We start from the raw sequence: 18,150 nt of genomic DNA, 5'->3' as shown, positions 1-18,150 counted from the left end.
ACTCTTTTACTATGAAGCCACGTTAATGTAACATGTGGCTTGGCATTGTGTTGCTGAAATAAGCAGGGGCGTCCATGGTAACGTTGCTTGTATGGCTACATATGTTGCTCTAAAACCTGTATGTACCTTTCAGCATTAATGGTGCCTTCACAGATGTGTAAGTTACCCATGTCTTGGGCACTAATACACCCCCATACCATCACAGATGCTGGCTTTTCAACTTTGCGCCTATAACAATCCGGATGGTTCTTTTCCTCTTTGGTCCGGAGGACACGACGTCCAGTTTCCAAAAACAATTTGAAATGTGGACTCGTCAGACCACAGAACACTTTTCCACTTTGTATCAGTCCATCTTAGATGAGCTCAGGCCCAGCGAAGCCGACGGCGTTTCTGGGTGTTGTTGATAAACGGTTTTCGCTTTGCATAGGAGAGTTTTAACTTGCACTTACAGATGTAGCGACCAACTGTAGTTACTGACAGTGGGTTTCTGAAGTGTTCCTGAGCCCATGTGGTGATATCCTTTACACACTGATGTCGCTTGTTGATTCAGTACAGCCTGAGGGATGGAAGGTCACGGGCTTAGCTGCTTACGTGCAGTGATTTCTCCAGATTCTCTGAACCCTTTGATGATATTACGGAGCGTAGATGGTGAAATCCCTAAATTCCTTGCAATAGCTGGTTGAGAAAGGTTTTTCTTAAACTGTTCAACAATTTGCTCAGGCATTTGTTGACAAAGTGGTGACCCTCGCCCCATCCTTGTTTGTGAATGACTGAGCATTTCATGGAATCTACTTTTATACCCAATCATGGCACCCATCTGTTCCCAATTTGTCTGTTCACCTGTGGGATGTTCCAAATAAGTGTTTGATGAGCATTCCTCAACTTTATCAGTATTTATTGCCACCTTTCCCAACTTCTTGGTCACGTGTTGCTGGCATCAAATTCTAAAGTTAATGATTATTTGCAACAAAAAAAAAAATGTTTATCAGTTTGAACATCAAATATGTTGTCTTTGTAGCATATTCAACTGAATATGGGTTGAAAAGGATTTGCAAATCATTGTATTCCGTTTATATTTACATCTAACACAATTTCCCAACTCATATGGAAACAGGGTTTGTATATTATATTAATATTATAGTTAATATTTTCTCACTAAATAGATTTTTTTTTTTGACTGATAAAATATATGTACTGTTTGAAATTGCATACCTTTTCAACTTTAATAGTATCCAATATTGCAACACATATTACAGTATATTATCATACTTTCCAAACATGTTTTTGTCTAAATAAAAATACTTAACTTTACAGCAAATTACCCATCAAATGAATAAAAACGACAATACATTTTATGTTGTTCTTTACAGCATATTACTGCAAATTGAAAACAACTACTACTGTTCTTTGCGTCAAAATTCTGTTGACTGAGCTGCCAGTTTTTGACTGTAAAATCTATGGTTTTTGTTTTTAACGGTGTATTACTGTAAATGGAAAAACGGTACATTTGTTTTTACGGTAGAAAAACTGGCAGCTGAGTTGCCAGAATAAAACAAGAACTTGAACTGTTTTTCCATTCACAATATGATGTAAAAAACAATGTATATTTAACACAAACATTCTGCCAACTTTTTCCATAACCCCCCCCCCCAAAAAAAAAATTTGTAATACTGTTTTTTCATTTACCGTAAAATGTTGTAAAAAAAATGTTTTTTTTTAAATACTATATTTTACAGTCAAATTTTGTAAAGTTTTTACTGTAAAATCGACACTTTACTTTAAAAAAATATAGAATTAATAATGAAATCCAGAGGCAAATTCATACAGTATTTGCTGTTGCAATTGGCCCTCTGATGGCAGCCATAACTGCGATGTGGCCCTCAATGAAAACGAGTTTGACATCCCTGGGAAGGAGGCTGAACCCGGTGGAGAAATGGACCATACAGGATACATTTTCAATAAAGTTAGTCTTTATTACATTAAACACATAACAAATATTAGATTTGACATAAGATAATATGGCAATTTCAATTTTAACTTCAGACACAACTGTACCTTCAAATGCACATTGATCTGCCAGCTAATTAAATGTACTTTAAATAAAATTAAAAAAAATTAAAAAAGCACCGTAAATTCTCACTAGTTGTGACGTTACTGTTTTTGTTGAGATTAGATAATTATAGGCTACTTTGCTATTGACAGAAGTTTGTGGTGGTGTTGAACTGGGTTAAAATGTATGTCTAATATCTGTTCTTATGTAATGTACATGGGCAATAACTATCATTTTAATGTATAATTAATTACACAGCTCTTTTAGTGAATCATGTTGGATCAAACAGGTGAACATAGATGCTAAAAAAGATATAATAGTATGATAAGGTACTGATATGCTAATCAAAGCCTATTATAATCTCTGTATATAGAATAACAATTATTCAAAAATAACCTTAATGATTCAATGTGACTTCATGGTATATAATATACATCATTTCACAGTGTCTTTAGTCAAAAGTACATTGGAGATTAAAGATGGGCACATTTATCTGAAGGCTAAGAGAGATGGTTATACTGACTATGACATGCACGTTCCATGCTACAAAGCGCTGCTGAAAAGCTTTGAGAGAGCAGAACACATGGAGGAAGACTCTTGGCGATGCAATCCCAGGGATGGAAGTGCATTTCTGGAAAAGTGCTAATTTCAATAGGCAAAAACAATGAGCTGGCAAGTCAGTCTGTGAGCTTTCCATGTAGTTAGTAGAAAGTCCTCTAGTTCAAATTCCTTGACGAGGTTAAGGAGCACGCAGAGGGAAGACTAAAGAAGCTAAAGAAAGAAAAGAGAAAACGTGTCATTTACTTATACAGCATTTAGGTACATTATAAAGGATGCATGTTATTGGTTAGCCGTTAGTGAAGACAAGATGCAAAGGTCAGATTCTGGCTGGTAACAAAGAAAATAGCAGCACATTTACAGATCCAAAATATGTTCAGTCAGCCATAGATTTAGTGATTCCATTGCAATTAAAGGCCTATTAAAATGAATTTTTATTTATTTAAACGGGGATAGCAGATCCATTCTATGTGTCATACTTGATCATTTCGCGATATTGCCATATTTTTGCTGGAAGGATTTAGTAGAGAACATCGACGATAAAGTTCGCAACTTTTGGTATCTGATAAAAAAAAAAGCCTTGCCCCTACCGAAAGTAGCGTGACGTAGTCAATTGAAAGGCTCCTCACATTTTTCTATTGTTTTCAATGCAGCGAGAGCGATTCGGACCGAGAAAGCGACGATTACCCCATTAATTTGAGCGAGGATGAAAGATTTGTGGATGAGGAACGTTAGAGTGAATGACTAGAATGCAGTGCAAGACATATTTTTTCGCTCTGACCGTAACTTAGGTACAAGCTGGCTCATTGGATTCCACACTCTCCTTTTTCTATTGTGGATCACGGATTTGTATTTTAAACCACCTCGGATACTATATCCTCTTGAAAATGAGAGTCGAGAACGCGAAATGGACATTCACAGTGACTTTTATCTCCACGACAATACATCGACGAAACACTTTAGCTACGGAGCTAACGTGATAGCATCGTGCTTAACTGCATATAGAAACAAAATCAATAAATCCCTGACTGGAAGGATAGACAGAAGATCAACAATACTATTAAACCAGGGACATGTAAATACACGATTAATGCTTTCCAGCCTGGCGAAGGTTAACAATGCTGTTGCTAATGACGCCATTGAAGCTAACTTAGCAACCGGACCTCACAGAGCTATGCTAAAAACATTAGCTATCCACCTACGCAAGCCAGCCCTCATCTGCTCATCAACACCCATGCTCACCTGCATTCCAGCGATCGACGGTGCGACAAAGGACTTCACCCGATCACAGATGCGGGTGATCGGGTGAAGTTAAGGTGAGTTCGGCGGCTAACGCGTCTGCTATCCATCTCTGTCTTCCTGGTTGTGTTGCTGTAGTCCGCCGCTAATACACCGATCCCACCTACAACTTTCTTCTTTGCAGTCTCCATTGTTCATCAACACAGATGTCCAGAATACTGTGGACTTTTGAAATGAAAACAGAGCTTTTTTGTATTGTATTCAATGGGGTACCAATACTTCCGCATCAACTGATTCCGTCACGCGCATACGTCATCATATCTAGACGTTTTCAACCGGAAGTGTGGCGGGAAATTTAAAATGTCACTTTATAAGTTAACCCGGCCGTATTGGCATGTGTTGCAATGTTAAGATTTCATCATTGATGTATAAACTATCAGACTGCGTGGTCGGTAGTTGTGGCTTTCAGTAGGCCTTTAAAGTACTGTAAAATCAGATTGTTTTCATTTACATACAGCAGGGCTATTCAACTTGCTGCCCAGGGGCCAAATCCGGCCCAGGAATTACAACACACTGACCCCCGAGTTCAGTTCAAAATTTGGCAGGCAAACATTTCTGCAGAAAATTCCTAAAAACGCTAGAGTGCTTCTTTTGTATAGAGGAATTAGACCTTGGCAGATCCATCCATTGATATTGTAGCCTTGCTAGCAAACATAGAACACTGGGGTCTAAACTTGTGCTTTACATAACTGAGGACGTTCCTCAAGGCACCCCTTTGAGTCCTCCCCTTTTTGGCAGTTACAAATTGTTTGGATTTATGTAACTAAGGTGTTGCTGTAGCTTGTTTACTTCAGATGCAGTCAGTAATCATTAGTTCGACTTCTTTAGTTATACCAGAGGTGTTCCTCAAGGTTCCATTTTAGGTCCTCTCTTATTATCATTTGGGCTATTCAACTGAACCCGCGAGTTCAGTTAAAAAAACTTGTGAGAAACTAACAGATTCTTAAAAACACTCGACTACTGTCATAGAGATTATATTTAAAGGCCTACTGAAAGCCACTACTACCGACCACGCAGTCTGATAGTTTACATATCAATGATGAAATCTTAACATTGCAACACGTGCCAATACGGCCGGGTTAGATTAGTAAAGTGCAATTTTAAATTTCCCGCGATATATCCTGCTGAAAATGTCTCGGTATGATGACGTTTGCGCGTGACGTCACGGATTGTAGCGGACATTTTGGGACACCATTGTGGCCAGCTATTAAGTCGTCTGTTTTCATCGCAAAATTCCACAGTATTCTGGACATCTGTGTTGGTGAATCTTTTGCAATTTGTTTAATGAACAACGGAGATAGCAAAGAAGAAAGCTGTAGGTGGGAAGCGGTGTATTAGCGGCCGGCTGCAGCAACACAAACACGTAGCGGCTACGTCGTAGCCGGTGTTTCATTGTTTACATTCCCGAACGATGACAGTCAAGCTTTACCATTGGCCTGTGGAGATGGGACAACAGAGAATCTTACCAGGAGGACTTTGAGTTGGATACGCATGCTTGTGGAGATGGGACAAAAGAGACTCTTACCAGGAGGACTTTGAGTTGGATACGCGCTACCGTGGGTACGCAGCTGCGGCTTCCAAACATTTGATCGCTTGCCCGTACGTGCGTGCCGCTATGTGCATGTCATGTACGTAACTTTGGGGAAATATATGTGCTGTATGAACTTTGCGGAGGTGAACGGTACTTTGGGCTGTGGGATTGAGTGTGTTGTGCGGGTGTTTGATTTGAATTGGCGGGTTATATGGACGGGAGGGGGGAGGTGTTTGTTATGCGGGATTAATTTTTTGGCATATTAAATATAAGCCTGGTTGTGTTGTGGCTAATAGAGTATATATATGTCTTGTGTTTATTTACTGTTTTAGTCATTCCCAGCTGAATATCAGGTCCCACCCGCCTCTCACAGCATCTTCCCTATCTGAATCGCTTCCACTGCCCTCTAGTCCTTCACTCTCACTTTCCTCATCCACAAATCTTTCATCCTCGCTTAAATTAATGGGGAAATCGTCGCTTTCTCGGTCCGAATCGCTCTCGCTGCTGGTGGCCATGATTGTAAACAATGTGGAGATGTGAGGCGCTCCACAACCTGTGACGTCACGCTACTTCCGGTACAGGCAAGGCTTTTTTTTATCAGCGACCAAAAGTTGCGAACTTTATCATTGATGTTCTCTACTAAATCCTTTCAGCAAAAATATGGCAATATCGCGAAATGATCAAGTATGACACACAGAATGGACCTGCTATCCCCGTTTGAATAAGAAAATCTCATTTCAGTAGGCCTTTAACTAGCTGTTTTGCAGAATGTCCTTTGAAAAAAGCAGAGCACTCCTGTAACTCGGACAAAATCAATAGACCAAAATCAAATGTCTATTGCTGGTTCTCCGGAATACACAAAAAAAGCAAAGGACCCCCCAGGTCCTTAGCTTTCTGGAAATGTGGCCCCCAAAACAATTCAGTTGAATATCCCTGACATACAGTAAGGTTTTCTGTGTTTGGTACCATTTATTTGTCGATCCTGCAACCATGCTCCTGCAAATATGTTTTCTTCTCATCTTATTAGAAAAAGCCTGTTTATTTCAAATGTCCTATTTAAAGGAAACATGCATTCGTGGAATGCGGACTATGTGTGTTGCGCTCATGTCCATTTCAGCAAGGGGCAAGACTTTAGAAATGAAATTTGGATATGCTGTACTTTAAGAGGAGTAGTCGGCGTACAACTTGCGGAGCAGAATATATTCACCTTCCATTGAGAATGACTTCGCGCACAGCTATTATTGTCGAACCAGCAGACAACACAAGTGAGTACTGAGACGATTGTCTGGGGCTGCATGAGTGCTGCTGTGGCGGCATGCGTGCTGCTGGCACTGCCGAGGAGAAACATTAATTCCAACTAGTACAGTATTTTTCGGACTATAAGGCGCACTTGAAATCTTTTAATTTTCTCAAAACTCGACAGTGCGCCTTATAACCCGGTGCGCCTAATCTACGGAATCATTTTGATTTCGAAGCTATTTTATTTGGTACATGGTGAAATGATAAGTGTGACCAGTAGATGGCAGTCACACATAAGAGATATGTGTAGACTGGAATATGACTCAGGTAAACAACACTAAAATTGTATATGTTCCATTGAAAATATAGAACATTACACACCACGCTCAAAAATCCATCAAAATGTTTTAGTAGGACTTTGGTAAGCTATGAAGCCGCACCACTAGATGGATTGTACTGTGCTTCAACATACCAGTATTATTATGGTGTGTGTATAAGGTAAGACATTATCTGGCGTTTTGTTTTGCAATATTATGCAAAAGCAACTTTTCTTACCTTGTAGTATCTGTATTTGGGATCTGCATAAGTCCTGAAAATTATCTATCTTATCAGACAGAAAATAAGCAAATATCACCCTTATTTGAGATATTTGATCTTACTTAGATTTCAGTTTTTACAGTGTATAAGGCGCACTTCAAATCATTTCATTTTCTCAAAACTCGACAGTGCGCCTTATAATGTACAGAGCTATTTTATTTGGCACATGGTGAAACGATAAATTTGACCAGTAGATGGCAGTCACACATAAGGAGATACGTGTAGACTGCAAAATGATGGCAGTCACACATAAGAGTTACGTGTAGACCGCAAAATGATGGCAGTCACACATAAGAGATATGTGTAGACTGCAATATGACTCAAGTACACAACATCAACATTTTATATGTTCCATTGAAAGTATAGAACATTACACACTGCGCTCAAAAATATATCAAAATGTTTTAGTACGACTTTGGTAAGCTATGAAGCCGCACCGCTTGGTGGATTGTACTGTGCTTCAACATACGAGTATTATTATGGTGTGTGTATAAGGGAAGACATTATCTGGTGTTTTGTATTGCAATATTATGCAAAAGCAACTTTTCTTACCTTCTAGTATCTGTATTTGGGATCTGCATAAGTCCTGAAAATTTGCGCGCGTCTGCCTTTGTAGTACGTGACAACAACATAGTCGATAAGCTTCTTCTTTTTCTCTATCTTCTTGTTATGGCACATACATCCTCCGCTGTTGCCATTTCTAATATAGAGTAGTGTAAAGTTCTTACTTATATATGTCAGTAAACTCGCCATGAAAGCGCTAAAACATACCGGTGTTGTGAGTTTACATTATTCACCCAAGGAACTTTAGTTATTAGAGAGTTCCGGTCGGACGTTTTTTCACGGGACACATTTCCGGCCTTGTTGTTGCACTAGTGAGCCACGGATGAGGAGATGCTGCTCCGTTATGGATTGAAGTAAAGTCTGAATGTCATTAAAACAGTTAGCTCGCCAGACATAAACCCAATTGAGCACCTCAAGCAAAAGGTGGAGCAGCGTACCGTACCCTTTTGTGCCTTTCAAGTTGTAACCTGACTACTCTAAGTTGAATTCAAGTTTCATTTATATCGCTGAACTATAAAGGAGTGTAAAAAATTGAAATAAACAGGCTTTCTAGATGTAAACTGTCAAGAAGCGTTGTTACAACTAAGAAATAATCTAAATGTATGGACATTTGAGGTTTTGACACAGTAAATATTCTTTGTTAACATAGAACACATGTAAAGTAAATGATTAGTTCTTTCAACACATTCTTGACAACATGAAACACACATGACAAGTATTAAAAACAGTCCGTGGATTAGTGATTGTGTGTTTAGCGGAGTCTCTGTATCAATACGTGGAGCAAAGCTGGCGTTATCATCAGTAAGTACACAGTCACATTCATATTCCGCCTCACACGCCCCAGCACCGCCCGTCTCTTTTACCCGTGCTGATGACAGCCACATTCTTGGTTTCCCTGGGTGACTTTTCCATACATCAACTGAAAAGGGACAAGAAATACAACAACAAAATGTGGCGGGAGGATAAAACACACATGTAAGACTTCAAATGGGGTACAAGTAAAAAAAAAAAAAAGTTAGACATGAAACCAGGGGTGTCCAAACTTTTTCCATTGAGGGCCGTACACGGAAAAATTTAAGCATGCGGGGGCTATTTTGATATTTTTCATTTTCAAAGCTTAACAAAATATATGGATTTTTTTTTTTTTTAACCTTTAGGGCTCCCGGGGACTATAAAGGGTCTCAGTCATTAAACTGTTAAAAATGAGTCAAATTATTATTTTTTTATTTTAATTAACGCTTACAGTAAATCTCTATATCAACTTGAGGTTGATATAAAGTATATAAAAAAAAAAGGTTTTCTGTCAAAGACAACTTTGTTTTTTATAGTAAAACTGAAATATGCAGTATTTAGTAATTAGAGCCTTAAAAGATCAATAATGCAGGACACCATTGATTTTAAGTCTTTAATATTTTTGAGTAATCACAGTGAAAAGTTAAATAAAATCCTACTAAACATATTTGGGATCCAAAAGGTCCCCCACTCATAAAGTGATACATTTGTATTAGTTTTTTTTTTACTTTTAACACTTAAATTATGAGATCAACTTCAGATACATCTGTCAATTTTACGTTTGAACTATTATTTTGTTTGTTTTATGCTCTTTTGTCAAATAAAACTTTGATGTTTTTATATGGCAACCACACTATATATGCAATATTTTTAAAGTTATATTTTTTAAGTAATAATTCATTATAACATAGATTTTTAGTCTTTTTTTTTTTTTTTTTTAGCAATGGCAAAAAAAAGAAAAAGGAACAAAGACAAAAGAAAAAAAACAGCCTGCATGGCAGCTTTGTGTCAACATTGCAACTTTTTCTTGATAGATTTCACCTCATTCCACTTTTTTTAAATGTTTTTTTAAATTTTTGCAATATTATAAATTTTGCCATTTTTGCAGAATGTGTGGCTGGCCGGTAAACAATTAGCTGCGGGTTGCAAATGGCCCCCGGGCCGCACTTTGGACACCCCTGCTTTAAACCAAATATATCCAAAGTGCAGCCCGATGCTCGTCTTTTAATGGCATATAAAATCGAAAAATTAAAAAAACAGCAACAATTAAGAAAAATAAAGCAAACACGCACAAAGTAAAGAGAAAAAGCTGAAATATTGAAGCACAATCATAAACGCTTATAAGGCTAAGAATGTTCCAGACACCAGAAAATGCATATTGCATAGATAAGTTAATAATATCTCAATACGAAAAAACAAACATTAAAAAAACACCAGCAGACACCAAAACGCATACAGTATTTTCCGGACTATAAAGAGCACTTAGAATCCTTTTCCCCCCCCTCAAAACTCGACAGTGCGCCTTATAACCCGGTGCACCTATTGTAAGGCATAAGTTTGGTTGAGCTTACCCACCTCGCAGCAATTTTATTTGGTACATGGTGTCATGATAAGTGTGACCAGTAGCTGGCAGTCAAACATAAGAGAGGCTGCACCGTTTGATGTGCTTCAACATACGAGTATTATTACGGTGTGTGTACAAACCCCGTTTCCATATGAGTTGGGAAATTGTGTTAGATGTAAATATAAACGGAATACAATTATTTGCAAAGCCTTTTCAACCCATATTCAGTTGAATATGCTACAAAGACAACATATTTGATGTTCAAACTGATAAACATTTTTTTTGTGTGCAAATAATCATTAACTTTAGAATTTGATGCCAGCAACACGTGACAAAGAAGTTGGGAAACGTGGCAATAAATACTGATAAAGTTGAGGAATGCTCATCAAACACTTATTTGGAACATCCCACAGGTGAACAGGCAAATTGGGAACAGGTGGGTGCCATGATTGGGTATAAAAGTAGATTCCATGAAATGCTCAGTCATTCACAAACAAGGATGGGGCGAGGGTCACCACGTTGTCAACAAATGCGTGAGCAAATTGTTGAACAGTTTAAAGGCCTACTGAAATGAATTTTTTTTATTTAAACGGGGATAGCAGATCTATTCTATGTGTCATACTTGATCATTTCGCGATATTGCCATATTTTTGCTGAAAGGATTTAGTATAGAACAACGACGATAAAGATTGCAACTTTTGGTATCTGATAAAAAAAAGGCTTGCACCTACCGGAAGTAGCGTGACGTAGTCAGTTGAACATATACGCAAAGTTCCCTATTGTTTACAATGATGGCCGCATGAAGTGAGAGAGATTCGGACCGAGAAAGCGACAATTTCCCCATTAATTTGAGCGAGGATGAAAGATTTGTGGATGAGTAAAGTGCAAGTGAAGGACTAGTGGGGAGTTGAAGCTATTCAGATAGGGAAGATGCTGTGAGAGCCGGGGGTGACCTGATATTCAGCTGGGAATGACTACAACAGTAAATAAACACAAGACATATATATACTCTATTAGCCACAACACAACCAGGCTTATATTTAATATGCCACAAATTAATCCTGCATAAAAACACCTGCGTGTTTGTTATGCTAGCTCCTAGCTCCTCTGCTAGCTCCTAGCTCCATAGAACACGCCAATACAATTCAAACACCTGATCAACACACACAATCACTCAGCCCAAAAGACCGTTTACCTAACCCAAGGTTCATAAAGCTTATATATTTTTTAAAAGTTACGTACGTGACGCGCACATACGGTCAAGTTATCGAATGTTTAGCAGCCAAGGCTGCATACTCACGGTACCTGATATTCAGCTGGGAATGACTACAACAGTAAATAAACACAAGACATATATATACTCTATTAGCCACAACACAACCAGGCTTATATTTAATATGCCACAAATTAATCCTGCATAAAAACACCTGCGTGTTTGTTATGCTAGCTCCTAGCTCCTCTGCTAGCTCCTAGCTCCATAGAACACGCCAATACAATTCAAACACCCGATCAACACACACAATCACTCAGCCCAAAAGACCGTTTACCTAACCCAATGTTCATAAAGCTTATATATTTTTTAAAAGTTACGTACGTGACGCGCACATACGGTCAAGTTATCGAATGTTTAGCAGCCAAGGCTGCATACTCACGGTACCTGATATTCAGCTGGGAATGACTACAACAGTAAATAAACACAAGACATATATATACTCTATTAGCCACAACACAACCAGGCTTATATTTAATATGCCACAAATTAATCCTGCATAAAAACACCTGCGTGTTTGTTATGCTAGCTCCTAGCTCCTCTGCTAGCTCCTAGCTCCATAGAACACGCCAATACAATTCAAACACCCGATCAACACACACAATCACTCAGCCCAAAAGACCGTTCACCTAACCCAAGGTTCATAAAGCTTATATATTTTTAAAAAGTTACGTACGTGACGCGCACGTACGGTAGGTACGTGTTATGCTAGCTCCTAGCTCCTCTGCTAGCTCCTAGCTCCATAGAACACGCCAATACAATTCAAACACATGATCAACACACACAATCACTCAGCCCAAAAGACCGTTCACCTAACCCAAGGTTCATAAAGCTTATATATTTAAAAAAAGTTACGTACATACGCAAAAAAAAGCCAAAGCTGCATACTCACAGTAGCACGTCTGCGTCTTTGTCATCCAAATCAAAGTAATCCTGGTAAGAGTCTGTGTTGTCCCAGTTCTCTACAGGCGTCTGTGTATCCAAATCAAAAGTCCTCCTGGTTAGAGTCTCTGTTATCCGAGTTCTTCCATCTTGACTGCATCTTTCGGGAATGTAAACAAAGAAGCGCCGGCTGTGTACTGTTGTGGCTGACTACGTTCGAAAAATACGTCCATTTCGCACCGACAACTTTCTTCTTTGCTTGCTCGGCTTCCTTCTCCATAATGCAATGAACATGATTGAAACAGATTCACGAACACAGATGTCCAGAATACTGTGGAATTATGAAATGAATACAGAGCTTTTTCGTATCGGCTTCAATGTGGAAGGCATACCCGTGTTCGTCGGGCTACGTCACACGCATACGTCATCCTCAGAGGCGTTTCGAACCGGAAGTTTAGCGGCAAATTTAAAATGTCACTTTATAAGTTAACCCGGCCGTATTGGCATGTGTTATAATGTTAAGATTTCATCATTGATATATAAACTATCAGACTGCGTGGTCGGTAGTAGTGGGTTTCAGTAGGCCTTTAAGAAAAACCTTTCTCAACCAGCTATTGCAAGGAATTTAGGGATTTCACCATCTAAGCTCCGTAATATCATCAAAGGGTTCAGAGAATCTGGAGAAATCACTGCACGTAAGCAGCTAAGCCCGTGACCTTCGATCCCTCAGGCTGTACCGCATCAACAAGCGACATCAGTGTGTAAAGGATATCACCACATGGGCTCAGGAACACTTCAGAAACCCACTGTCAGTAACTACAGTTGGTCGCTACATCTGTAAGTGCAAGTTAAAACTCTCCTATGCAAGGCGAAAACCGTTTATCAACAACACCCAGAAACGCCGTCGGCTTCGCTGGGCCTGAGCTCATCTAAGATGGACTGATACAAAGTGGAAAAGTGTTCTGTGGTCTGACGAGTCCACATTTCAAATTGTTTTTGGAAACTGTGGACGTCGTGTCCTCCGGACCAAAGAGGAAAAGAACCATCCGGATTGTTATAGGCACAAAGTGTAAAAGCCAGCATCTGTGATGGTATGGGGGTGTATTAGTGCCCAAGACATGGGTAACTTACACATCTGTGAAGGCACCATTAATGCTGAAAGGTACATACAGGTTTTGGAGCAACATATGTTGCCATCCAAGCAACGTTACCATGGACGCCCCTGCTTATTTCAGCAAGACAATGCCAAGCCACGTATTACATCAATGTGGCTTCATAGTAAAAGAGTGCAGGTACTAGACTGGCCTGCCTGTAGTCCAGACCTGTCTCCCATTGAAAATGTGTGGCGCATTATGAAGCCTAAAATAGCAGAAGGGAGACCCCCGGACTGTTGAACAACTTAAGCTGTACATCAAGCAAGAATGGGAAAGAATTCCACCCGAGAAGCTTCAAAAATGTGTCTCCTCAGTTCCCAAACGTTTACTGAGTGTTGTTAAAAGGAAAGGCCATGTAACACAGTGGTGAACATGCCCTTTCCCAACTACTTTGGCACGTGTTGCAGCCATGAAATTCTAAGTTAATTATTATTTGCAAAAAAAAAATAAAGTTTATGAGTTTGAACATCAAATATCTTGTCTTTGTAGTGCATTCAATTGAATATGGGTTGAAAAAGATTTGCAAAACATTGTATTCCGTTTATATTTACATCTAACAGAATTTCCCAACTCATATGGAAACGGGGTTTGTATAAGGGAAGACATATTATCTGGCGTTTTGTTTCGCAATATTATGCAAAAGAAAAACAAAACAAAACAGCGCATTCTGAAGCGACTGTCAGAAAGCGGCTGGAAGATGATCTGTAAAACATCATCTACGCAACATTTTGACCAAAGAACCACCATTACATGTTATGTAGACCACAAGGAAGTGTTTTCTATTTAGAAAAAAATAATAATAATATGACTCCTTTCATGCGCCATATAATCCGGTGCGCCTTATATATGAAAAAATATTAATTTTTTTAAATAGACCATTCATCGGCAGTGCCCCCTATGGTCCGGAAAATATGGTCAATTTAATTTGTTTCAATCAGCCAATTAAAGTCAACCATCAGCTAAAAAAAAATATAAAATGATATTGCTGAATAGACATTTTCAGATTACTGACATGAAATGACTCGTTATTTTTGACAGCTCTTTAAATATATATAAAACATTTGTTGGGTATTTTTACTAAAAACAGATTTAAGACCCCCAGTGGAAAAAATTTGGTACTACCACTTCCGTGATATAGCACTCGATTTAATTCCTTTCTACCCGACTATATATTTCACTATTTGCATCGCTCAGCCCCGACCACCAGGTGTGTATATTTCCTGGCAACAATTCCTCCTGACATATGCTTGTCCTCCTGCGCTTCAGTGAGGCCATCCGTGTCAGCGGTGAGACCAGTCGCATGTAAACACGATTGCTCTTGCCTGATACCGTCTGGCAGGTCCGCCCGCAGACAGAAAGAGAAGGATCAGGCTGTCGCAGTAGCGTCACTCTCAATCTGTCCCTGAATCACCATCTGAGCAATACATGGCTCCTGGGAGCATGCCACTACCTCATTAATCACGTTCTGCAGTCCCGTACACGGAGGAGTCACTGACAATACTGCCCACGCTTGCATGATATCGTCATTATTCAATGTTGAACACAAACCTTGCCGAGTTGCTTAAAAACAAGAACCTTTGATCATATTACGCCTATACTGGCTCACCAGCATTGGCTTCCTGTGCACTTAAGATACTACTTCTGTTTAAATCACTAAACGGTCTAGCGCAGGGGTGTCCAAACTTTTTCCACTGAGGGCCGCACATGGAAAAATTAAAGCATGCGGGGGCCATTTTGATATTTTTCATTTTCAAAACATAACAAAATATATGGATTTTGTTTGTTTTTTACCTTTAGGACTTCCGGCGACCATAAAGGGTCTAAGTCATTAAAATGTTAAAAACAAGTCAAATTATTATGTATTTATTTATATAACGCTTACAGTAAATCTGTACAGTATATCAACTTCAGGTTGATATAAAGTTTAAAAAACCAAAAAGGTTTTATGCCTTTTCTGTCAAAGACAACTTCGTTTTTTATAATAAAACTGAAATATGCAGTATTTCCCCCACTGCCCAAAACATTCAGAAAGCAATGTTTGATGTGAAGTAATTAGAGCCTTAAAAATATCAATAATTTAATTCATTATTATTTTTGAGTAATCACAGTGAAAAGATAAATAAAATCCCATTAAATATATTTGGGATCCAAAAAGTGCCCCACTCAGAAAGTGATACATTTTTATTAGTTGTTTTTTTTTACTTTCAACACTTAAGTTACAAGCTCAACTTCCGATATATCTGTCGATTTTACGTTTGAACTATTATTTTGTTTGTTTTATGCTCTTTTGTCAAAGAAAATGTTGATGTTTTTGTACGGCAACCACACAATATATGCAATATTTTCCACATAAAACATTTTAAAGTGAAATATTTGAAATAATTGGAGCCTTGAATAGGTCAATAATTCATTATAACATTGATTTTTTGTTTTTTGGAGTAATGGCAAAAAAAGAAAAAAGAAAGATGGACAAAAGGGGGAAAAAAAGCCTGCATGGCAGCTTTGTACGGAGACCCTAAAGGGACATGGGGATTTTTTTTTTTTTAGACATGTATCTCGTGCGCACGAGAAACTTTTTATTAAAAAAAAAAAAAAAAAAAAAAAAAATTAATATTTATTTATTTTTATTAATTTTTTTAATAAAAAGTTTCTCATGCGCACGAGAAACTTTCTCGTAGCCACAAGAAAGCATTGGAAGCGTGTGCATGGTTTGAGGTGTGTGTTAAAATGGCAGTTTAGGAGTTAATTTGGCTGTATATCCAACTAGGACTTTCCCCCATGTGTGTTGTGGCAAAATGTGAATGCCTGATTAGCAGGTGTGAGACAAACACTTTATCTTCCTGGTTATTGTATCACTACGTGTTTGACATTATTTAAGACTTTATCGTGCCTGGAAAAGGATAGTTTTCCTCTTCTGTGGCTGTGGGGGGTGGGCGTGGCTTGCGGACCTGCTGCGAAGCGGGGTGTGCCAATTAGTCCCATGTTGATGTGATAAAACTTATTTCTTGTTCGGAAGATACACACACACAATTGTAACTGTTATTTCTTCCTGCACATAATAAATATGTACAACGTGTTTGGATGTATTCATTCATGTAAAATTGTCATTAAATGTAATATTGCCTGACAAAAAGTGATTTGACGTAATATTTTGATATTTACACATCGCATATTTACACACGCGCATCTGACTAGAATACCCTTATGTGCATTACATATATCAACATCAACTACCTACTGTACTGTTTACTTGTTGAAATACCCTTTTTAGAGAAAAAAATTAAAGCATGCGGGGGCCATTTTGATATTTTTAATTTTCAAAACATAACAAAATATATGGATTTTGTTTGTTTTTTACCTTTAGGACTTCCGGGGACCATAAAGGGTCTAAGTCATTAAAATGTTAAAAACAAGTCAAATTATAATTTTTTTATTTATATAACGCTTACAGTAAATCTGTACAGTATATCAACTTCAGGTTGATATAAAGTTTAAAAAACCAAAAAGGTTTTATGCCTTTTCTGTCAAAGACAACTTAGTTTTTTATAATAAAACTGAAATATGCAGTATTTCCCCCACTGCCCAAAACATTCAGAAAGCAATGTTTGATGTGAAGTAATTAGAGCCTTAAAAATATCAATAATTTAATTCATTATTATTTTTGAGTAATCACAGTGAAAAGATAAATAAAATCCCATTAAATATATTTGGGATCCAAAAGGTGCCCCACTCAGAAAGTGATACATTTTTATTAGTTTTTTTTTTACTTTCAACACTTAAGTTACGAGCTCAACTTCAGATATATCTGTCCATTTTACGTTTGAACTATTATTTTTAGGGATGTCCGATAATGGCTTTTTGCCGATATCCGATATTCCGATATTGTCCAACTCTTTAATTACCGATACCGATATCAACCGATACCGATATCAACGGATATATACAGTCGTGGAATTAACACATTATTATGTCTAATTTGGACAACAAGGTATGGTGAAGATAAGGTACTTTTAAAAAAAAATTATAAAATAAAATAAGATAAATCTATTTAAAACATTTTCTTGAGCATCAGCACGCACAATCATGTGTGCTTACGGACTGTATCCCTTGCAGACTGTATTGATATATATTGATATATAATGTAGGAACCAGAATATTAATAACAGAAAGAAACAACCCTTTTGTGTGAATGAGGAGGGAGGTTTTTTGGGTTTGTGCATTAATTGTAAGTGTATCTTGTGTTTTTTATGTTGATTTAATTAAAAATAAAAATTAAAAAAACGATACCGATAATTAAAAAAAACGATACAGATAATTTCCGATATTATATTTTAACGCATTTATCTGCCCTAATTATTTTGTTTGTTTTATGCTCTTTTGTCAAAGAAAATGTTGATGTTTTTGTACGGCAACCACACAATATATGCAATATTTTCCACATAAAACATTTTAAAGTGAAATATTTGAAATAATTGGAGCCTTGAATAGGTCAATAATTCATTATAACATTGATTTTTTTTTTTTTTTTGGAGCAATGGCATAAAAAGAAAAAAAAAATGGACAAAAGAAAAAAAAAAAGCCTGCATGGCAGCTTTGTGTCAACATTGCAACTTTTTCTCGTTAGATTTCACCTCATTCCACTTTTTTTAA

General features: G+C 37.7%; 1 protein-coding gene across 2 annotated transcripts in view; it reads right to left on the bottom strand.

Moving 5' to 3' along the window:
• Positions 1–1,961: 1,961 nt before the first annotated feature.
• The window catches only part of LOC133649087 (septin-8-A-like), a 42,506-nt gene continuing 26,317 nt past the window's right edge, over positions 1,962–18,150 (bottom strand). The window contains exons 10-11 of one of the 2 annotated variants that reach the window (XR_009825980.1): positions 8,702–8,757; positions 1,962–2,821 (exon numbers count right to left, since the gene is read on the bottom strand). Coding sequence is in view for 1 of the 2 variants with exons in the window: in XM_062045866.1 (XP_061901850.1) it covers positions 2,767–2,821 (55 nt within the window). In the remaining variant the exon portion in view is untranslated. The remainder of the gene's footprint in view (positions 2,822–8,701; positions 8,758–18,150) is intronic. The other variant, XM_062045866.1, reaches the window with a different exon arrangement.

Source organism: Entelurus aequoreus, linkage group LG04, assembly GCF_033978785.1.
Source record: "Entelurus aequoreus isolate RoL-2023_Sb linkage group LG04, RoL_Eaeq_v1.1, whole genome shotgun sequence".
Lineage (NCBI taxonomy): Eukaryota > Metazoa > Chordata > Actinopteri > Syngnathiformes > Syngnathidae > Entelurus > Entelurus aequoreus.
The sequence above is the reverse complement of the archived record's forward strand: the minus strand, read 5'-3'. Positions and strand labels throughout refer to the sequence as shown.